The sequence below is a fragment of the Adiantum capillus-veneris genome, chromosome 5 (assembly GCF_014529385.1).
Source record: "Adiantum capillus-veneris isolate H3 chromosome 5, ASM1452938v2, whole genome shotgun sequence".
NCBI classification, from domain to species: Eukaryota; Viridiplantae; Streptophyta; class Polypodiopsida; order Polypodiales; family Pteridaceae; genus Adiantum; species Adiantum capillus-veneris.
The window spans coordinates 153,262,955-153,282,955 of record NC_140935.1 but is presented as its reverse complement, the minus strand read 5'-3'; the positions used below and the strand labels follow the sequence as shown (position 1 = coordinate 153,282,955).

Below are 20,001 nucleotides of genomic sequence, written 5' to 3'. Positions count from 1 at the left end.
TCAACAGAAGAGATCAGCTTGGCTTATGTGCCAACACATGACAACCTTGCAGATCTTTTCACAAAGGCATTGTCTCATGAGAAGTTCAAAGCTTTCCGCAAAGCTTTGGGCTTGCTCCCCTTTGTGGATTGATCCTGTCCTCATGGAATGACACTTCCCTTTACTCTTTGTGCCAACCCTCAACACCGCATCACTCCCAGGGGGGATTTGTTACCATATACATGTGGTAGTGATGTGTGTGAACACATTAGGACCGTCGAGGCATTTTTTCCCTCTTTAGGAGGTTTTTTCCCATGTGCGTTGTATATACACCCATCACTCTAAGGCTATTTATCTTTCCATTGCACACTAAGTAATACAGTCTATGTTGTGTGCCTTGGGCTTCCTTCATCTTCTCCAAGCTGTGTGTGTTTTTCTGCAACCCTAATTCCAACATAGGCCTCGAGGATACGCGGGCGCAACAAAGGTGGAACTCATCTCTCTCTCTCTCTCTCTCTCTCTCTCTCTCTCACTATGACTGCTCTTTAGTGTCACCTATACACTCTCTCTCACTATGACTGCTCTTTAGTGTCACCTATACACTGTGTCACGTCGTGCACATTAATCTGAGACCTGTCGGATCAACCTTGTGTTGGCACGTGCGCGGGGGAGGGGCCAAAATCCCTTCCCCCATTATAATAGTATAAATTGATAGAGTACTAAGTTTTTTAACTTTTTGAAGAGAACTCAGAACTCAATCTTTTCATTTTCTACCATCGTAGTATTTACTACTTACCATTTACTTTTGCATTTCAAATTAAATGTTTCTTTAAGGTTTTCTTTGAAATGAATCGAGTGTGACACATGGATACCCTCTCCTTCCTTGAAAATAATCCTGCAAGATTGTAGGAAAGCAATGGATAGGTGACCTATCCCGATCAAGTGAGCCATATAACAAGCTCAACCATGAATCACATTACTTTTTAGTCTTCGTTTGGGTGTTTTTAAACTTCTTTGAGTTTCAGTGTTCGAAAAAAACCTAGGTTTAGTGTAATCCCACCTACAAATTTTGAGATTTACCTCTAAATTTTATACTTAAAGGTGAGAAAACTTACAAAATTTTGAAAAAATTAGTGTAATTTGGTGTAAAAACCTTCAAATTTTGTCAATTTACCTTTCTGTTTCACATATGTAGGTTTGCCAAGTTTTTGGAAAAAAGTTTTTTTCGAGCACTGCTTCTTTCAAAATCTCAAGCCCCAATGCATTCTAGAAAATTGCAGGGATTGGTAATACGGCCAAGTTGCCAATGTTTTCTTGAATACTTGAGGTACCCAAAACTTTGTCTTCTTTTGGTAGAGACTCTTGTTTTCTCCTTGTCTTGAAGTACTAAAAACGTTGTCTTCTTGTAAGGTACCCCCACACAGAGAAGGGAATTTATAAAAGAGCAGTTGAAGTTGAGACATGATTACACAAGTCTCATACACATGGGGGCAACATGTTTGTTTTACAACTACACCTCTTGGAGGTGCAACTAGTGGAGGGGGTAACTCAAAATAGTGAGGGGTAACTCAAAATAGTGACCCCCCTCCTTGTGGGGGTCCTCTAAGATCTTAAGAAGAGCATGCTAGTGGGAATTTAACCTAAGTTTTTTTAAATTATTGTTTTAGCAATGTTCACGGTGTGAGCTATGATTGTGTTAAAGGTCAAAACTTACCAAAAAAAAAAAAAAACCATGCACAAAGAGTGTCAAGGGTTTCCAAACACCAAGCATTGGAAAGATACAAATATAGGGAAGCCACCATTGCAAGCAAGGCACCACCAAGACACACAATGTCCCCATAGAAGCAAACAGACATACCCACAAAGGAAGTGCAAAGCACCAAAGTTGCACAACGGAGGGTCTTTCGAAGCTGAAGAAAGCAGGCTAACCGTTTCGTTGCCACGAGATGTAATCCAACTTTCGCAAGAGGTGCCATCAAAGCACGGAAGTAGTGACAATGACAAGGGGTGAAACATCCTAAAACCCCTCTTTGAGGCACCCTTAGTCCATCGAGGAAGCACCCCACCTTGACAATAACAAGGGTGAAACATCCTAAAACCCCTCTTTGAGGCGTCCGTAGTCCATCGAGGAAGCACCCCACCTTGACAACTAACAACTCCAATCCATTGCATCCAGATGCTATCCTATCACAAATTGCCCTGCGCCTCTTTGTTGCAACCTCATAGGTCTTATTGCACTACAAGCAAGTTAGGCAGAGTTCAGAAGGCGCGGCGGTAGTGCAAGGCTGCCTTCGAATTTTTTCCACCCCCTGGTTCACAAAGCCCGATAGTAATGTTCAGAATTTCATCTTCGATCATTTAACTCGAGGGTGTTGTGGTCTACTCACGTGTTGGAGGTTGGTTCCTGTTGTACACATGCAGATTGTGCTTTGTTGCCCTAGGATCCTCGTGATCTTTTGACGGGGTCGCTAGCGCTATGGTTGATCCAATAGCTATTTTGCTTTTTGGCAGTCAATAAAAATTGCCCAGCTAGAAAGAAATATATTTCAAAGTAACAAGTGATGAGATCGCGAAGCCACAACACTAAGTGACACAGGAGTGCACGTGGGGGCGGATAAGGGGATCGACGACAAGGGAGGACTCGCGGGCATCTCGAGGTGGATATGCCTACTCAAAAAATGGGGGTGCAGGATTGGAACCTACGACCTCATGCTCCAATGCCTTTTGAGGCTTGAGCTAACCAGAAAGGAATGCCATTTTACATGGTGTTATAAACTATAAACTTGGATTGGCCTAGAACTAAACTCGGACAAGCCCCATGTCCGGGTTTAGTTCTTGGTGGTTTTAATTTAACAAGCAATCTACAATACAAATCATATCAACGGCTATGCGTAGATTTCCCATCCATTGATCCCCCCCCCCCCTCTCAAATGCTCTGTGTCACTTAGTCGTGAGGATCGCGAAGCCTCCCTAAATAGACATCAAGAGCTTTTTTTTTAATGAAGCAACAAAACAGAGTTATTGTTGGTAGACGCCAAGCTTCACCAAAAGTTTTTTACCCTAGCCACGAGATACTAACTCTTCTACATCAGTTCAAAAATTGCACGTTTGGCCGGTTTTTATACTTAAAGCTTGTGAACTGTTATCAATTTTCTTCAAGGCACTGTTAGGTCCTATCCATTTCAAAAAATAAAATCATGTAAACGAGGCGAGGGGAGGAGAGGGGAGGGGAGGGAAGGGAACAATCTATCTATCTACATGACTCCTACTGGGTCCAACTTCATTAAGTGGAATCTAGATACATTCGTTGCACCGTTAACCTCCTTTCTAAAGGAAAAAGGCACCTGGCCGATCATCGATGTCCTGCGCTCCTCGTCTGCCTTGTGTCCTGCATCCTGCTCGCTCACGAGAGAGAGAGAGAGAGAGAGAGAGAGAGAGAGAGAGAGAGAGAGAGAGAGAGAGAGAGAGAGAGAGAGACCTAGCGGCCCTGCAACCCTTGCCCGACTTTTTCTGCATCTTCCCCCCTCGGTACGTTGAGTTTGGCATCGCGTCATCCCCTGCACACTCCTCCGTACCTCGGGATCGCCGTCATGTGCTCCTCGCGTTTTGTTGCTCTCCATGCACTGCCGTGCAATCTGCGTCCACCCTTTGTGTTTGTGAGCTATGCCCCATCCCTTCTCGCTCGTTCGTGTGCAATGGAGGGAGAGAGACATAGAGCATGCGTCCGCTCTGTGCCTCCTGCATCACCCTCCCCTCCCCATGACTTTGTGGCCTCGACCTCCCCACTTTCCTGCCCTCCTATTCTACAACATTGCTTGGCTGCGTTTGGATCTGCTTGCCACATCCTCCCCCCACAATTATCCTATGCACCCTACCTTATCACTGCACTCATATCCCACTCGTGACGATCACAGGGCTGCGCCGTGCCTTCTCCTCTTGCCTGCGATGCCTGCGCATCTTCCCCTACGACGATTGTCCATATTGCACTCCTCCTCAGCCACGTTTCCCTCACAATCCACAACTCCTCTTCCCTGCAACACCTATGCATATATTTCACTCCTCCTCAGATAACTCTCCCTAGTGGCCTACCTCATAATCATGCCCTAACTATTGGCTCTGTTGAATCGCCGCCATGCATACTCTCTCAAATAGTCGTATTCACCTCAACAAACAAACAGAACCAATTGCTTCATTATATTTAGACAAATACATGCTAAGCGCGGATCTCATTTGTCAAAAAGGAATAAAGATTAGAAAATCACGAACAGATCCAACCAAAAGGGTATTTTGGGAATTTTGAAATTGGAGGGGTGTTTCTGAAATTTCCACAAACCAAAAGGGTATTTTGGTTTGGTAACAAGAGAGAGAAATTTCTAGATGGCCTGCACTGCCTGCCTCCTTCCACGTGGAAAGATCTTTTCGTTTTTTTAAAGATTAGTTATGATCCAAACTTATTTTTTTCTTTTTCCCAAAGTGAAGTATCTTGTGAGATTCTCTTCAATGAGACATGCGTACAGATCTACTAGATAAAGGGGGAGGGAATTCCGGGTCCCCCCCTCCCCCCCGACACGTGGCGTTATCTCCTTGCTCAGGCCAGTGTGCCCTGCAAGCAGGCCTAGATAGCGACAAGCGGAGAATTTCGAGAATGAGAGAGAGAGACGTTCACTGTCCCATCCAAGCCCCGGCGTCGTTGAGTGCAAACGTAGAGAGAGAGAGAGAGAGAGAGAGAGAGAGAGAGAGAGAGAGAGAGAGAGAGAGAGAGCGCACACTGATGTATTGGAATTTGAATGCAATGATCCACAGAGCCCGGACAGTGATCATGGCGGCAGCAATAGCACTAAGCAGCCCACGAGATTCGTCACGTGTGGGGAAGAGCCTCGACATGTGCTAAGCTTAGCTCCTACGAACCGTGTTTTGTGCTGTAGCAACTACGCATTTCCAAGGGGGGACTCGCCCGTTCTCAGGTAGGTCCGAAAAGTTGCTCTTCATTTTTGGATGGTGCCACCACACATTCTCGCTCCTTTCTTCACTTCTGCCTCCGCCCAATCTGAACCAAGCCTTATTAAAAAGACTGATTGCTAACAATATAAGATGCTAAAACTAGAATTTGAATTGATTATGTAGGCTTTGGAGATCGAATTTCCTTTGTAGGCCCCATTGTACAAGGCAGCGAGTGTCACACACACACACACACAAAGAAGCTCACGAGTGAGCCCGGCGAGACAACGAGTGCGACACACACACACACACACACACACACACACACACACATATATATATATATATATATATATATATATATAGAGAGAGAGAGAGAGAGAGAGAGAGAGGACTTTTTTGTCGGCGACCAGTGTTCGAAAAAAATATGTCTCGGCTTAGTAGGTTTGCCAAAGTGTCTCATTAAGGGGAATCAACAAAGAAACTTTGGCTTCCCTTGGCTTGGGGTCAGAAGGAAAAGGGAAGGGCAAAAATAAATAAAAACCTATTGCTTAGTGAGAGATATATTTAAGGTCTCTTGGGATAGTTTCCAGCGACGTTAAAACTCTCTTCTTCTTTTTCTTGTATTTTATTCGAAAAATTATCTTTGATTTATGGAAATTTTAAAAATACCCTTGAAATTTAAAAAATTCCCAAAATACTTTATGGATGGCGTTGTGTATTTTCTTGGGAAAATTAGCAAAATATCTCTCTAATTTGTGGAGGATGCCATACGTCGAGATTCGGGAAAGTAGGTATAGCAAATGTTTGAGAAAAAGATGAAACGGGTCCAATTAGTTGGATTAAAAGAAGATCACAAAGAAGATGAAAGCGGGTGCACGTGGTGAGAGCGTAGAGGGATGATGATGGGGGGTCCGATACGCAACACAGGAGGGACGGTATTGAGCCATGCATCAGGGCGAAGAGCATGACATGCCTTTTTTTATATTGTAGAGGTGGCTCAGGCCTCATCGAAGCAATCGTGGAAGTATGGTGCAGCAGAGACATAGACTTGTCTGCTATCGCACGAGCCCGCTTCAAGTAAAGGCACGGAGAAGGGCGGGTATGGAGATGCAAGACTGCAAAAAGGGTTGCTTCTCCTTCCCTCTCCCCCCCCCCCCCCCCCCCCCCCCCCCCTCTCTCTCTCTCTCTCTAGATTCGTTAAAAGCTTCTCTTTCGCACTTTAGATTGGCCATTCTCTTACTAGAATGGTGTTTATTTTAAGGGAAAATTACCAAAATACCCCTCTAATTTGTGGAAATTCCCAAAACACCCCTCAAATCCCCAATCTTTTGTCATAAATTTCCAAAATACTTGAGGTCGTGAGATTAAAATTCTCCAAAGATTAAAAAAAAACTGTAGGTTTTGTGATTGTCTATCAATATAAGAAGGGGAAAATTACCAAAATACCCCTCAAAATTTAAAAATTCCCAAGTACTCCCATAATTTGTCATAAATTCCCAAAATGCCCTTCAAAATTTTCAAAATTCCCAAAATACCCCTGGTTGTGAGAGTAAATTTCTCCAAAAACAAAAAAATTTGTAGCTTTTCATAAGAAGAGTGATTGTCTACCATAGGATGCTAAAACTGAAATTTGAGTTGGTTATGAAGGCTTTGGAGATGAATCCCTTCATTATTTTTAGACATAATTGCCTTTTTTTTTCAGGAGGTAATTTGCAAAAAATTACACGCTAAGCACTCAAAAACTGATCTCAATTGTCAAACTAGAATAAAGATTAGAAAATCGTGAAGATCCAACGAAAATAGATACAAGGGTATTTTGGGAATTTTTGAAATTTGAGGGGTATATTGGGAATTTCCACAAGTTAGAGGGGTATTTTGGTAATTTTCCCTATATGAAGCTAAAACTAGACTTTTTTTGCGAGGTGATTTGTGACAAATTACATGTTGAGCAGTGAAAAATGGGTCCCAATTGCCCCCAAGTGCCGACAAGTGGCCGTTTTGTTTGGAAAAAAATATGTCTGTTGAGTTTGTGTTGATGACGTGTGTCTGCGTGTGCTCAACAACGAGTCCATCATTAAGGGGGAAGGGCTCGTGTGCAAGAGGATAGGAATGCGTTGCATTGAAGGGAAGCTGCGCAGGCAATCTCGATGGACAAACCCAGGGGCTAGAGGGTTCGGAGGAGCCTGCAAGGTGCTCAAGGCTTGGAGTGCATCAACAAGGGCGAGCAGGCTGCAATCTCTCTATCGGAGAGCTTAGGAAGTGCGAAGCAGAAGAACAAGCAGAGGGTAGGAATGCGGTGCATGGAGAGGCAAGCTTTGCAGGCAATAGCAATGCACGAAGACAGGGGCTTGTCGCAAACTTGCAGGGCACAGGATCGCAGGGCCTGATAGAGCAAGAAGGGATGGGCATCACCGCACAGGAGTGTACATCCCACATCACCGCACATGAGCGTACAGCCCACGATGGGATGTCATCTCCTTTTCACTCCTCTTGTGAAAAGTGAGGAAAGAATCTACGTAGATTCTACTTATTGAAAGCGCAGCGAGTAGTGTCCTTTTCAATATCAGAAATGTCATTTGAGAGCAAGGAGAAAAGGAGAAATTCCGCTCCTAAATAATGCAAAATTTTCTAAAATTTCCTCTTGGCAAATTCAAGGAAAGGAATTTTGTATGTTTGGAAAACTGATTTTTCCTGAACGCCACCGACAACTGTCCAGGCAGAAATGGTGTGTGTGTGACGGAGATGGCAGCGAGTGTGACACACACACACACACACACACACACACACACAGAGAGAGAGAGAGAGAGAGAGAGAGAGAGAGAGAGAGAGAGAGAGAGAGAGAGAGAGAGAGAGAGAGAGAGAGAGAGAGAGAGAGAGTACTACCAACGAGGAGCAGACTGGATGAGAAAAATCAATTTCACAAACATACAAAATTACATTTAAGGTAGATCCAAATTCGAGGGATCCCCCCCCCCCCCCCCCCCCCCCCTACATGTGGCGGAAGCACCTCAGTTCTCGCAGTGTTCCCTAAAGGCCGGCGGTGGCGCAAATGGATAGCGAGACAGAGAGAGAGAGAGAGAGAAAGAGAGGCTGTCTGTGTTGGGGTATAAAGCTCAATGTCGTCGCCCAGGTAAGTGGGCGGGCCGCCAGGTATGTACACATATTCTTTTGTTAAAACCTAATAAGAACTCACTAAAAACAAAGTTCAAACTAGTGAACCGTGATCCTGACAAGGAGCCCCGAAGCTGGCTTGGTTCCATGCAAGTGTGCCTGCGTCCTTGGACCATCGCATCAGTCTCCGTATATGGCATTCATGAGAGAGATAGATAGATTACGGTCTCTGCATTAGTTTAGCCTATTGGGAGCGTAGCCTCAGCGGCGAGCTCAGTCTCAAAATCCTCCAAGTTCCAACTGGAGAGAGAGAGAGAGAGAGAGAGAGAGAGAGAGAGAGAGAGAGAGAGAGAGAGAGAGAGAGAGAGAGTCACCTTTTATCTCTCATGCTAGAGAGAGATATATCTATAGAGAGAGGGAGAGAGGTCTTTTAGCAATGCTAAACATTGGACAACCAGCACTGCCTCCTGCATTGAGGTGATCATCGACGACTGTCAAACAGACTCAAAAGGTAAATTTGATGGTTGATCCTTCAAGACTGAAGTAGATGGATATGGAATTGCACAGAGAGAGAGAGAGAGAGAGAGAGAGAGAGAGAGAGAGAGAGAGAGAGAGAGAGAGAGAGAGAGAGAGAGAGAGAGAGAGAGAGAGAGGCAGCCTCCGGTTGCCGACCGTACTAGAAGATAAAACATTAAGATGAGAAGAAACACAAGGGCGACACGTAGTGGCAGGTGGACATGAAATCAAGGGAGATGCCTGACCATTGCCAGGAACTAGAGGAGTTGGCCGGCATGGCCAAGATGAAACTGAAGGAGATGCCTGAGTGTTGCTTGCTTCGCGTGATCACAAAGCTGGAGTCCAAGGAAAGGCATGGTCACATGGGTCTGACTAATACGCCGTTCATATCCTGCATCCCCTCAACACGAAGGACATTTTACTCATCCAAACTCACAAACGGGCCGAGTTCCGAGTATTGAAGTAGAGGCAGCTATGGCTGGATATGGGCGTCGAGGACTCGAGGTCCTGGAAGCTCTTTTTGAGTTTCCACTTGCCACATTTTTGAGCTCGTTGGATGATTTTCTTACCCTCTTTTCTCGCACGTGTTGCATCACAATTGATTTGCTTTTGTGAGGGTGATCACAAGAACTGCTTGAGCATTTACTTCACAACAGCAACAACAAGAGAGAAAGAAATACACCCACAATAAGAGGGAAAATGGTTATGGAAGCAATGCTATTGAACAACGATTAATCAAAGAGCTTTCGCTAAGGACGACTAGCATGGCTGTGGTGTGGACGGCCATTGTGATAAGTTGATATTTGGAGCCAGGGTGCCTCGATTTCCCACTCACTTTCACAACCATACCGGGTGATCAAGGACGTGAGCTTGGATTCAATATCTACTTAGGGTTCACTTGCCTGAAGCAACAGCTAGAGGGATATTGTTCGGGAAAAATGTGTCTCAGCTTAATATCGTGCAGTTTTCAATTTCAAAATTTTCGGTTGAGGTCAAGAGAAAAAGAAGAAATTTTGCGCCAAAATAGAGAAACATAGTGTAAAACCCCGCAAATTAAACCTAATTTTCTAAAATTTCGTGTTGGCAAATTCAAGGAAAGGAATTTAGTATGTTTGGAAAAATGATTTTTCCCGAACACTATAAAGGGAGGAAGGGCACGCAAGCGCGCGTGTGTGTAGATGGGAATCACAAGATGTGCATGCACGATCGTGTAGGTTATAAACGCCTTCCAAAGTTCTCAGATCCCATGGAGGTGGTCCTGTTGCATGGATGCCGGGCAGTGAAGAACCCGATGAGGCTACCATGGCTAAGAGGGAGTTGTAGGTGCTCCTGGTAGCACACATTAAAGGTGGGTGTGTCTCTGCAGATGTTCTCTATGTCACGCTGTTGAGGTGCTACCTATACCTGTGCTTGCGCTCTCTAAGCGTACACTACGCCTATGCCAACTGGACAGGGCCAAGAAGCTTTGTGCTATTTTTGACAGATATGAAGTGAGGGTGTCTCTCCACATGCAATCACATTCGCTTGCATTTTGAACGAAAACATGGCATGGAGAAGGGGTGTCACAAGCAGCTTGATCACTCGTGTTCCCCTGCAAGCAGGTGACACAGGCGGATAACACGTGCACACAGAGAGAGAGAGAGAGAGAGAGAGAGAGAGAGAGAGAGAGAGAGTTCAACTCACGTCGAATAGATCTTTGAGGTCTCTTGGGATAGTTTCCTACGACGTTAAAATCCTCTCTCTCTCTCTCTCTCTCTATCTATCTATCTATCTATAAGTATCTCTTCCACAAATGAGTTTGTTTTAGTAAAGCCATTAGGAGATACTTAGAAGATACGTCTAAAGCCATTAGACAAGTAAAGAATCTACCCGAGATTTTGCAAATATAGCCAATTGGAAATATACGAGATACGTCTAAAGCCATTAGACAAGTAAAGAATCTAGCCGAGATTCTGCAAATATAGCCAATTAAAAGTATTCTACCGATCGATTTTTTGTCTATAGGCTTGTTCATTATGTCAAAAAATTTCATTGCAATCAAATATAGTAAATCAAATTTCATTATGTCAAAAAATTTCATTGCAATCAATAAGCCACTGTTCTGCATACTTCTACACGTCTTTCTTCCTTCTCCTCCAAGGTATGTTTTAACCTATCAAAGATTACATGATCAAATATCTAGAGAACCTTTTGCATAATATACAGACCAAATTTGCCCGTAATATATGTCTTCTAGCACTTAAAAGAGAGAGTATCCAGCTATTGTAATTGGAGGAATTTCAATATTGATGAATATATTATGTGGCTACTCATTTTTTAACTCAGTTTTTTTTAAAAGCAATTCCCACATTATGCGGGATGTTTGTATTAAGGAAAACAAGAAAGTGCAAGTAAGCCCATGCAAAAACATTTTCCATGGTTTTAGCGATGACTTTGTGCATCTGATTCTCATCACTCAAATGATCCTCATGTGAGGACTCCTTAAGCTTATATTGCTCCTCTTGGTTTGGGGGGTGGGGGGGGGCAAAGGAGGACAATCTGTTGCTCAGGTGGATCCACCCGTGCATCCATTAGCTCTTGGGATTTGATGTTCGACAAGTGTTGATGTGCAGGTTCACAAACATTGTTCTTCTTATCTTGATTTTCCAAGAAAAGTGCACAGGTATCCTCATTGGTTACAGCCTCAGCCACATTCATGTTGCTTGCTAACTCTGTAGACATGCTTGGGATTTGTTGTCTGACAAGTCTAGATGTGCAGGCTTAAAAAATTGTTCTTCTCATGGTGATTTTCCAAGAAAAGCGGGCATGTATCCTCATTGGTTACAACCTTAGCCACATACATGTCGCTTGCTAGCTCTATAGGCATGCTTGGACATTCAACCATTAGCTCTTGGGATTTGTTATCCGACAAGTCTGACTGTACTGTAGGCTTGATGCAAACATTGTTCTTCTCCTCCAAATTTTCCAAGAAAAGCGAGCAGGTATCCTCATTGGTTACAACCTCAGCCACATTCATGTCGCTTGCTAGCTCTATAGGCATGCCTGGGCATTCATCCACAGGGGCTACTTGAGATCTTTGTTAGTGTGCCTCCACATAGTTTTCACCACTGGCTTATTGATCAATGATATCCCAGCCATCATGCACTTGCAAGCATAGTGCGCCAATTTTGCAACATTTGTAGCACGCTGTGGGAACAATGCAAATACCAGTTCTTGATGAAAGTCTCCAAATCTTCCCATGTTCAAATCTACAACCTTTGGATTGGGTGTGTCCATGCTCCATAAAATGCACAGCTCAATGTCCAAAAAGAACATGCATAAACAAAAAACGCACACATTGAGAGAGGAAAAGAGAGAGAGAAAACATGCATACGATCCAAAAAAACACACACACATTGAGAGAGAAAGAGAGAGAAACTAATTTAACGTCGTAGGAAACTAATTAAAATTAAAAGACCTAAAGATCTAGCCGACGAGGAGTTGAACTCAAGACCTATTATTCAAGAGGGAAATGGCATAACCAATCTATCATACTTGGCATGGGTGATAGAAAGGTAATACCATTTATCTCTTTTTATTGGCACACACATCCACACACGCGCACACGCACAAGAAGAAGAGAGTTATAACGTCGTAGGAAACTATCCTAAAAGGCGTTAAAGATTAGGTTAGATGTAGACTTACGTTAAATTAGATTTAAGTTTATTTAAGTTAAATTAGATTAGATTTATGTTTATTTTTAATTAGATTTACGTTTATTTACGCTAGATTTAGATTTACGTTATATTAGATTAGATTTAGGTCTCCATAGACTGCGATGCCTGCATGAAGCGGGTGAAGAAAGCCCTCAATGGAATATAGGATATTGCTGCCTTCACTCATGGTGGGCTCCGTCGATCCAAAAGTACTGGTGAAATGTCTTTAGAAGATAGGGAAGAAGGTGGATCTTCAGGGCGGCAAGAGTCAATACATCCCCGACACAATGACCATCTAGACAACCTCTAGCCATTCAACAGCAACTTCAAAGTTAGTAACAAGAGCAAGAACGGTCTAAAGGGCCAATTGCTGTCGTCAGATGTGGATGGAGATGAGGCAGCGTCACCGCCGGAAGTTAACTCTCACATCTTTAGTGATGAGAATGCCAACTCTTGCCGAGTTTAGGGAAAAATTATGTGTTAAATCAGTTTTAAGGTTCTTATAATCCCTGTTAGTTTAGTTCTTTGTTTTTAATATATCATAATTTACGTTAGATTTAGATTTATGTTATATTAGATTAGACTTAGGTTTATTTAGGTTTACACACACACACACACACACACACACACACACACACACACACAAGAAGAAGAGAGTTTTAACGTCGTAGGAAACTATCCCAAAAGACGTTAAAGATTAGGTTAGATGTAGACTTACCTTAAATTAGATTTAGGTTTATTTTTAGTTAGATTTACGTTTATTTAGATTTACGCCTATTTACGTTAGATCGAGTCCACGCAACAATTACTGACGGTTTAGGGTTTAGAGTTAGACAAACAGTGAAAAGATCTACTGTGAAAAGATGTTAAGATGCTGTGAAGTGCTACAGCTAGAGAAGAGGCAAAGGGGTTTTGTCCACTACATGCAGTATCGTGTAGATGTGGGTCTGTAGATTTCTTGTACCCACAAATAAAGGTATTGACCAATAAAGACGAGATTATAACCCGGTGTTTCTGATCTCCGTGCACCTCTAGACCGAGGTGTGCGGGGATTGGACATGACTAGAGAATGTGAGGTAGAGAGAGAGAGAGAGAGAAAGAGAGAGAGAGAGAGAGAGAGAGAGAGAGAGAGAGAGAGAGAGAGATAAGACGAAGAATGCCAATAGAATATTAAATTTGTTGTCAAGGTTATAAGATTTTTATCCTCATTATGAGTAGTGACGAGGATGTGGGACCGTCCAACCGAAACACCTATCTCTCAACGAGGGTCTTATGTCCTTGTAATCAATGCAAGCATGCTGTGCGACGGACAAGACGTGTTTCTTTGCAGCACGTTCGCGAATTTGGCGAGTTCGATCCATTTATTATAGATCGAGTTGTTGCCAATTATAACTCGTCGGACTCTGACGTTGGCCAACAAGCAGCAATCTTGCAACCCAATAGACGTGTTCGCAGGCGCTTTGGTCAAGCAGCATATGTGAGGCCACAAGATGTAGCCTCTGACAGCTCGGGGGATGATCATGCAGAGCACATTCCCAACGAGGCAATGTTTGAGCCCGAGATTGATGAAATGATCGAGACGATCATGGATTCAGAAAGGCTTATCTATGATGATATGAAAAGTGAAGCCGATACGCCATTGTATAATGGAGCACGTATGTCTAGATTGAAAGCACTCCTGGTTCTTCTCAACATGCAGGCAAAGTTTGGATGGAGTGACACTAGCGTCATAGCGCTTTTCAGGTGATCTATTACAATTAGTTTACTTTAATAAAACTATAAATGTATAATGATCTGATAGATTTTTACACGACTGTATCGTATTTTTATGTTGTGTAGATTGCTGAAAGAGCACATACTACCAGCTGACAATGTGATGCCAGATTCCCGAGATGAAGCAGTAGGGCACCCTCACTGAAGAAGCAAATCTACGAAGGTCATCAAGCGTATCTTCCAGAGAATCATGTGTTACGCGACGGCTTTTTGGGAAGAGAGCCACCAAGGATGTCTGCACAAGCATGGTTAGAGCAGAAGGAGATGTGCGATGACGGATTGCCTCCAGGGATGAAGAGACTATCTCTATGGTACTAGTTACCATACTGGCCCCGACTCATGATCAATCACTTGCTCGATCCAATGCACATATTCAAGAATGTGGGTAATCTACTATGGGACCATCTGACCGGCAAGAAAGATACTTTGGGAGCCAGAGTTGACCTTAGAAATGTGGATCGTATGGAGCAATATTGGCCGCAAACAGCGTCTGATGGATCGATAAAACTCCCTAAAGCACCATGGATTTTCACAGGAGCCCAAGAACGCAAAGTAAAAGAGACCATTCGATCTTTGCGGACCCCCACTGGCGTAATGCACTCGCTCCGAACGTGTTTTACTAAAGAAGGAAAGCTTACCGGTTTGAAGTCACACGATTGGCATAAAATGTGTCAGGTACGTTCATAGTGGACTTTAATATCATTGCATAAAATGTGGACTTTAATATCATTGCTGCACATACTTTACAGTTTATTTTACCGGTTGCCATTGAGGGATGTTTGTCTCTCGACATCCGTAACACAATCTACAAACTTGCAAAGCTGGTGCAATGGCTCTCACAAAAGGAGATCAACGTAGACTCCATACCATTCGCCAAACTAAATGCTGCGGAGCTTGTGTGCATGTTTGAGAAACATTTTCCTACTACAATGCTAACCATTCAGGTGCATCTTCTTGTTCACATAGTTGATGAGATGGTAATAGCTGGCACAGTTTATTCCAGATGGATGTTCTTCTTAGAACGTTTCATGAAAACGCTTAAGGGATATGTGCGTCAAAAGGCACGTCCGGAGGGTAGCATGGCAGAAGGTTAGTTGGTATAAGAGTCCCTAGTGTACATTGGAGAGTGGCTAGACGGATTTGATAAAGCCCGGGACACGCTATGGCGAACCATAGATGATGAGCGCATATCTGGGATTGTCATGTGCAATCTCGGTGTTGAGAAGAAGATGACGGAAGATCTAGAGGCTAAAATCAACCGATTTTGCATGCTTCATAATCCAGTGATGCAAAAGTGGATTTCACAATATGAGGATGCAAAGCAAGAGCGACAAAGGGCACGAATCGAGTGGAGACGGGGAAGATGACCACCGATGCACTATCCAACGGTTTTGGAGAGCGTACCAACCTTCATGAGCTTAAGATGGTTGCACAACCAATTGAAAAGCGCACAACAATGCGGTGACGAAGTGACTGAGGAAGAGTGGGAGTACTCTCGGGGTTGCGCGACCAAGGTAAGTTTGCAATGTACGACTAGCAAGTGACTTTATTTATAAACGTTTGAACGGCCACTCATAATCTTTGTTCGTTGTAGTATAAGTCATACACAGCAGCATGGTGTAAAGGTCGACATTTTAGGGTGGAACGAATCGACAAAAAGCGTTTTACTCAAGATTGTGGAATCATGGCAAAATTTGAACAGTCTAGTCGACGACGTTCCTCTGATGCAGATCCTGTGGTGGCGGAACTCACTTACTTCGGCACGCTGCAAGAGATTTTGAGGATCGATTACAGAGGATTTTTTGTCGACTTGTTCGACGTGCAATGGTTCAAGATAATCATGGAGGGTCGCAACGCTACTGTGCGTAGAGGAGAGTCTGGTTTTCTTGAGGTGGATTCTACTAAGAAATGGACTGACCTAAGAGACACTTTCGTACTACCCGAGCATTGTGAACAAGTAAGTATGTAAATAGTTAACATCCCCCTTTTACAAGTTATGTGCTTGAAAGCTCTCATGTAAGTTATGTGGCTCCGGCAGGTAATATTTCATCCTACAAAGTCTACATCAAACTGGTGGTACGTCATAGAGGTAGCCCCTCGTAGTGCAAGGACGTATGAAGGCTACCATGTGCCAATCACAACGGCATCAATGGAGGAGATCAGAGAAGATGCTCAATCAGAAGCCGCTGCGGTGGTGCCAGACGAGCATCAAGATGCTACTACTCTATATGGGGTGCATGCAGAGGAGCTACAAAATGAAACAGAGGATATGTGTTTAAACGGAGAGCTCTATATGGATATAGGAAGTTATGCTGAGTTATGCGAGGATGAGAGAGAGATCTCTTAAAGCCACAAATATTGTATTTGAACAATTTTGCTCCGTGTTGTAAAAGCTCTGGCTCTCTAAGTACCTTCCATGGTGTATAACGCTCTTTTCTACTCGCGCTCACATCTTTTGATTGAAAATTCTGAGTTTTCGACTTGCCTCTTCTATCACTCAATTCATTGCGTCATTGTATTTATATGCGTCATTACGTCATTGTATTTAATGGTCTTTGCGTCATTGTCTACTCTATTCATTCAATATTAAGTTTAAATATTCGTGTGTTTAATGCAGGTATGGATGATGAGGAGTTTCTTTCTTCTTTGTCACCGCAGCAGAGACAGTGGTACGTGGAGCGTCATCGCTCTAGCGCATCATCGCGCGTTCCTACTCCATCCGCATCTCCCTCTCTTTCGGAGCACTCGGCGCGCTCCGAAGCTTCGGCCTCGACGAGACGAGCTTCACACTCGTCTAGACACCGGCGCTCTAGTGGTGGCGGTGGCGGTTGTTGTGGGGATTCCGCCACCGATGCCTCCACACCGCCTCGTGTTCGACGAGGCTCTTTACCCTCCCCTTCTTTGCCCGCCCCCACACGAGCCACAGCATCGCCATCTACGCCAGGTTTTGCACGACTGACTGTTCCTAGAAGCTACACACCTCTACCTACTCCGCCAGGAGCCACTCCACTCGACACTCCTCGCTTCGGGGCCCAGATGCCGGTGGAGACACTTAACATCCGTACCCCCATGGACACGCCGCTAGAGACCCCTGCCGGGACACCCAGGTTCACGCGTCACCGGCCAGAGGGCTTGTCTTACTCCATCGACTTCAGCGGCGGCATCATCATGGATGATGACGGCAAGAAGGTGATCTCGCGCATGCGTGGTCTTTGCTCTCAGCTGTTTAGACACTACATACTAAACAAATGGAGTGAAGTACCAAGTGATTTAAAAAACAGAGTCATCAGCATACTTCATGATGAGTTTCCCGTTCCAACACGGGATCAGCGCTTCAATGAAGACCTGATGAAGATTCGAATGCGCGAATACTGCAAACACAAGCGTTCCGAAGTGCAAAAAGCAATCAGGAATGGGTGGAACAGGCCAGATTCGCTCGCCAAAGAAGATTGGAAGAATGCGAAGAAAGCAGCGCGCGAGAATCCCGACAAGTGGAAGCAACAAAAGGATGCAGCCAGAGCGCGAGTAGAGGCAGGGAGCTCGCACCACTTGGGGAGCGGTGGATGGGCATCATTTGAGGCCGATTTTGTAAGTGTTTTCACATTGCTCTTTATGTTCGATAGTTTAGGGTTTATGAGTTTTTTAATTCTAACATAATGAAATCTTTGTATGTTTTGACAGTGGTCGATAACAGGACGTGATCCCACACCGTACGAGCGCGAGTATGCAGGCAGGAAGGGCTTAAACGCCCTGATGGACATTCTCAGTTCTCGCGGCGGCATGGTTAGTATTAGGGTTTACTGTTTTTTATTTTTTGTATTGTTTTATAAATGTCGTTATATGTTTATACTTACTGAAAGCTGTCTTATTGTCTTTTTTGCAGAATCCGACAGATACGCCGCTTGGACGCGATGAGACGTCTGACTAGACGATGTCAGTTTAGCCGTAGCTAGATAGCATTAGTTTAGGGTTTCTCATAGCTTATGTATCATGAGACGGATTTTATACGTCTTTTTGAACCATGTATATTATTACATTTGTCACCGCAGTTCCTTTTGCCAATCAATTCTTTATGCCTATGATATTGTACAATTGTCATTATTACATTTGCCAATCAATTCATTTTTCCTATGATGTGTACAATTGTCAATTTTGCAAACAATGCGTTTTGTGGGTGACTATTTTGGGTCTATTATCTACCCTTGCACTTTTTTTAAAAAGTGAATCAAGTACAATATGGTTGATGGGTGGCAGGGCATTCAATGCCCTGCCACCAAAAAAAAATTCTCTCGGGCGTCGCTATAACTAACGCTTTTTATGGCTCTGTAGCGTCGCTATGAGCGTCGCTATAGTCTTCAGTGTAAACGTCGCTATAACAGTCGCTATGAGCGTCGCTATGTGCGTCTCTATATAGCGACGTATATAGCGACGCTCTCGTAGCGACGCTCGTAGCGACGGTTTTAGCGACGCCGGGGGTTATAAAAACCCAGTGTATTTCCGTCGCTAACAGCGTCACAAAGAGCACACAACCTCTTGTAGTGTAGCCCTAGAGTGATGGGCGTATATACAATGCACGGAGGAAAAACCTCATAGTGAGGAAAAAAATGCTCCGGTAGTCTTAAATGTGTTCACACACATCACCACCACATGCATATAATAACAAAATCCTCCTATTATAGGGTAAGGGAGCCAATACTAGGATCATCCCGAGACGGGCAAAATATTATTATTTCAAAATATTTAAATATATGGAATATTTTTCGAATATTTAAACATATGAAAGATATTTTTTTTAAAAGTACATATATATATATATGAAAAACATATTTTTTCAAAATATTTAAATATATGATAGAGAATTTTTTATCTTCAAAATATTTAAACACTACAAGAGGCTATTCATATTAGCGACGTTCACACAGCGACGCTAAAAAAAATAATTCCCGGCGTCGCTATGAGCGTCGCAACTTTCTTTGTAAATATGCGACACTCAAAGCGACGTCGGCTGGGCTAAAAAAATAACCGAGCGCGCCCAAAAACTCAGATCTCAGATCTAAGTTTTTCGGCGCCCTCAAGCAAGGAGCAGGTAACGCTCTCCCTCTCTCTCTCTCTCTCTCTCTCTCTCTCTCTCTCTCTCTCTCTCTTTTTCTTCTCCACACACACACACACACACACACACGAGGAGAGGAAGGAGAGCCAGGTATGCTCCTTCCCTCTCCTCATTCTCATGTTCCCTTCCCCTCTTTCTCTCTCCCTCTCTCTCTCTCACACACACATACACACACACATAGTGTTTTTGAGAGAGAGAGAGAGAGAGAGAGAGAGAGAGAGAGAGAGAGTACAAACAAAAACAAAAACGCACACACACATACATAAACAAATAATGCACACACACATTGAGAGAGGAAAAGAGAGAGAGAGCATGCATAAACAAAAAACGCACGCATTGAGAGAGGAAAAGAGAGAGAAAACATGCATAAACAAAAAACGGACACATTGAGAGAGGAAAAGAGAGAGAAAACATGCATACGATCCAAAAAAACGCACACACATTGAGACAGAAAGAGAGAGAAACTAATTTAACGTCGTAGGAAACCAATTAAAATTAAAAGACCTAAAGATCTAGTCGACGAGGAGTTGAACTCAAGACCTATTATTCAAGAGGGAAATGGCATAATCAATCTATCATACTTGGCATGGGTGATAGAAAGGTTATACCATTTATCTCTTTTTATTGGCACACACATCCACACACGCGCACACAAACAAGAAGAAGAGAGTTATAACGTCGTAGGAAACTATCTTAAAAGACGTTAAAAATTAGGTTATATGTAGACTTACATTAAATTAGATTTAGGTTTATTTTTAACTAGATTTATGTTTATTTACGCTAGATTTAGATTTACGTTATATTAGATTAGATTTAGGTCTCCATAGACTGCGATGCCTGCATGAAGCGGGTGAAGAAAGCCCTCAATGGAATATA

The 20,001-nt window shown here is 43.4% G+C and overlaps 1 protein-coding gene across 1 annotated transcript in view; it reads left to right on the top strand.

The window, feature by feature from the left end:
• LOC147458318 (uncharacterized) overlaps positions 1-18,057 on the top strand; it is a 28,924-nt gene extending 10,867 nt beyond the window's left edge. The window contains exons 2-4 of the mRNA XM_086511808.1: positions 16,633-17,603; positions 17,697-17,798; positions 17,899-18,057. Of these exons, the coding sequence (XP_086367934.1) occupies positions 16,635-17,603; positions 17,697-17,798; positions 17,899-17,943 (1,116 nt within the window). The 5' untranslated portion in view covers positions 16,633-16,634 and the 3' untranslated portion in view covers positions 17,944-18,057. The remainder of the gene's footprint in view (positions 1-16,632; positions 17,604-17,696; positions 17,799-17,898) is intronic.
• The last annotated feature ends 1,944 nt before the right edge of the window (positions 18,058-20,001 follow it).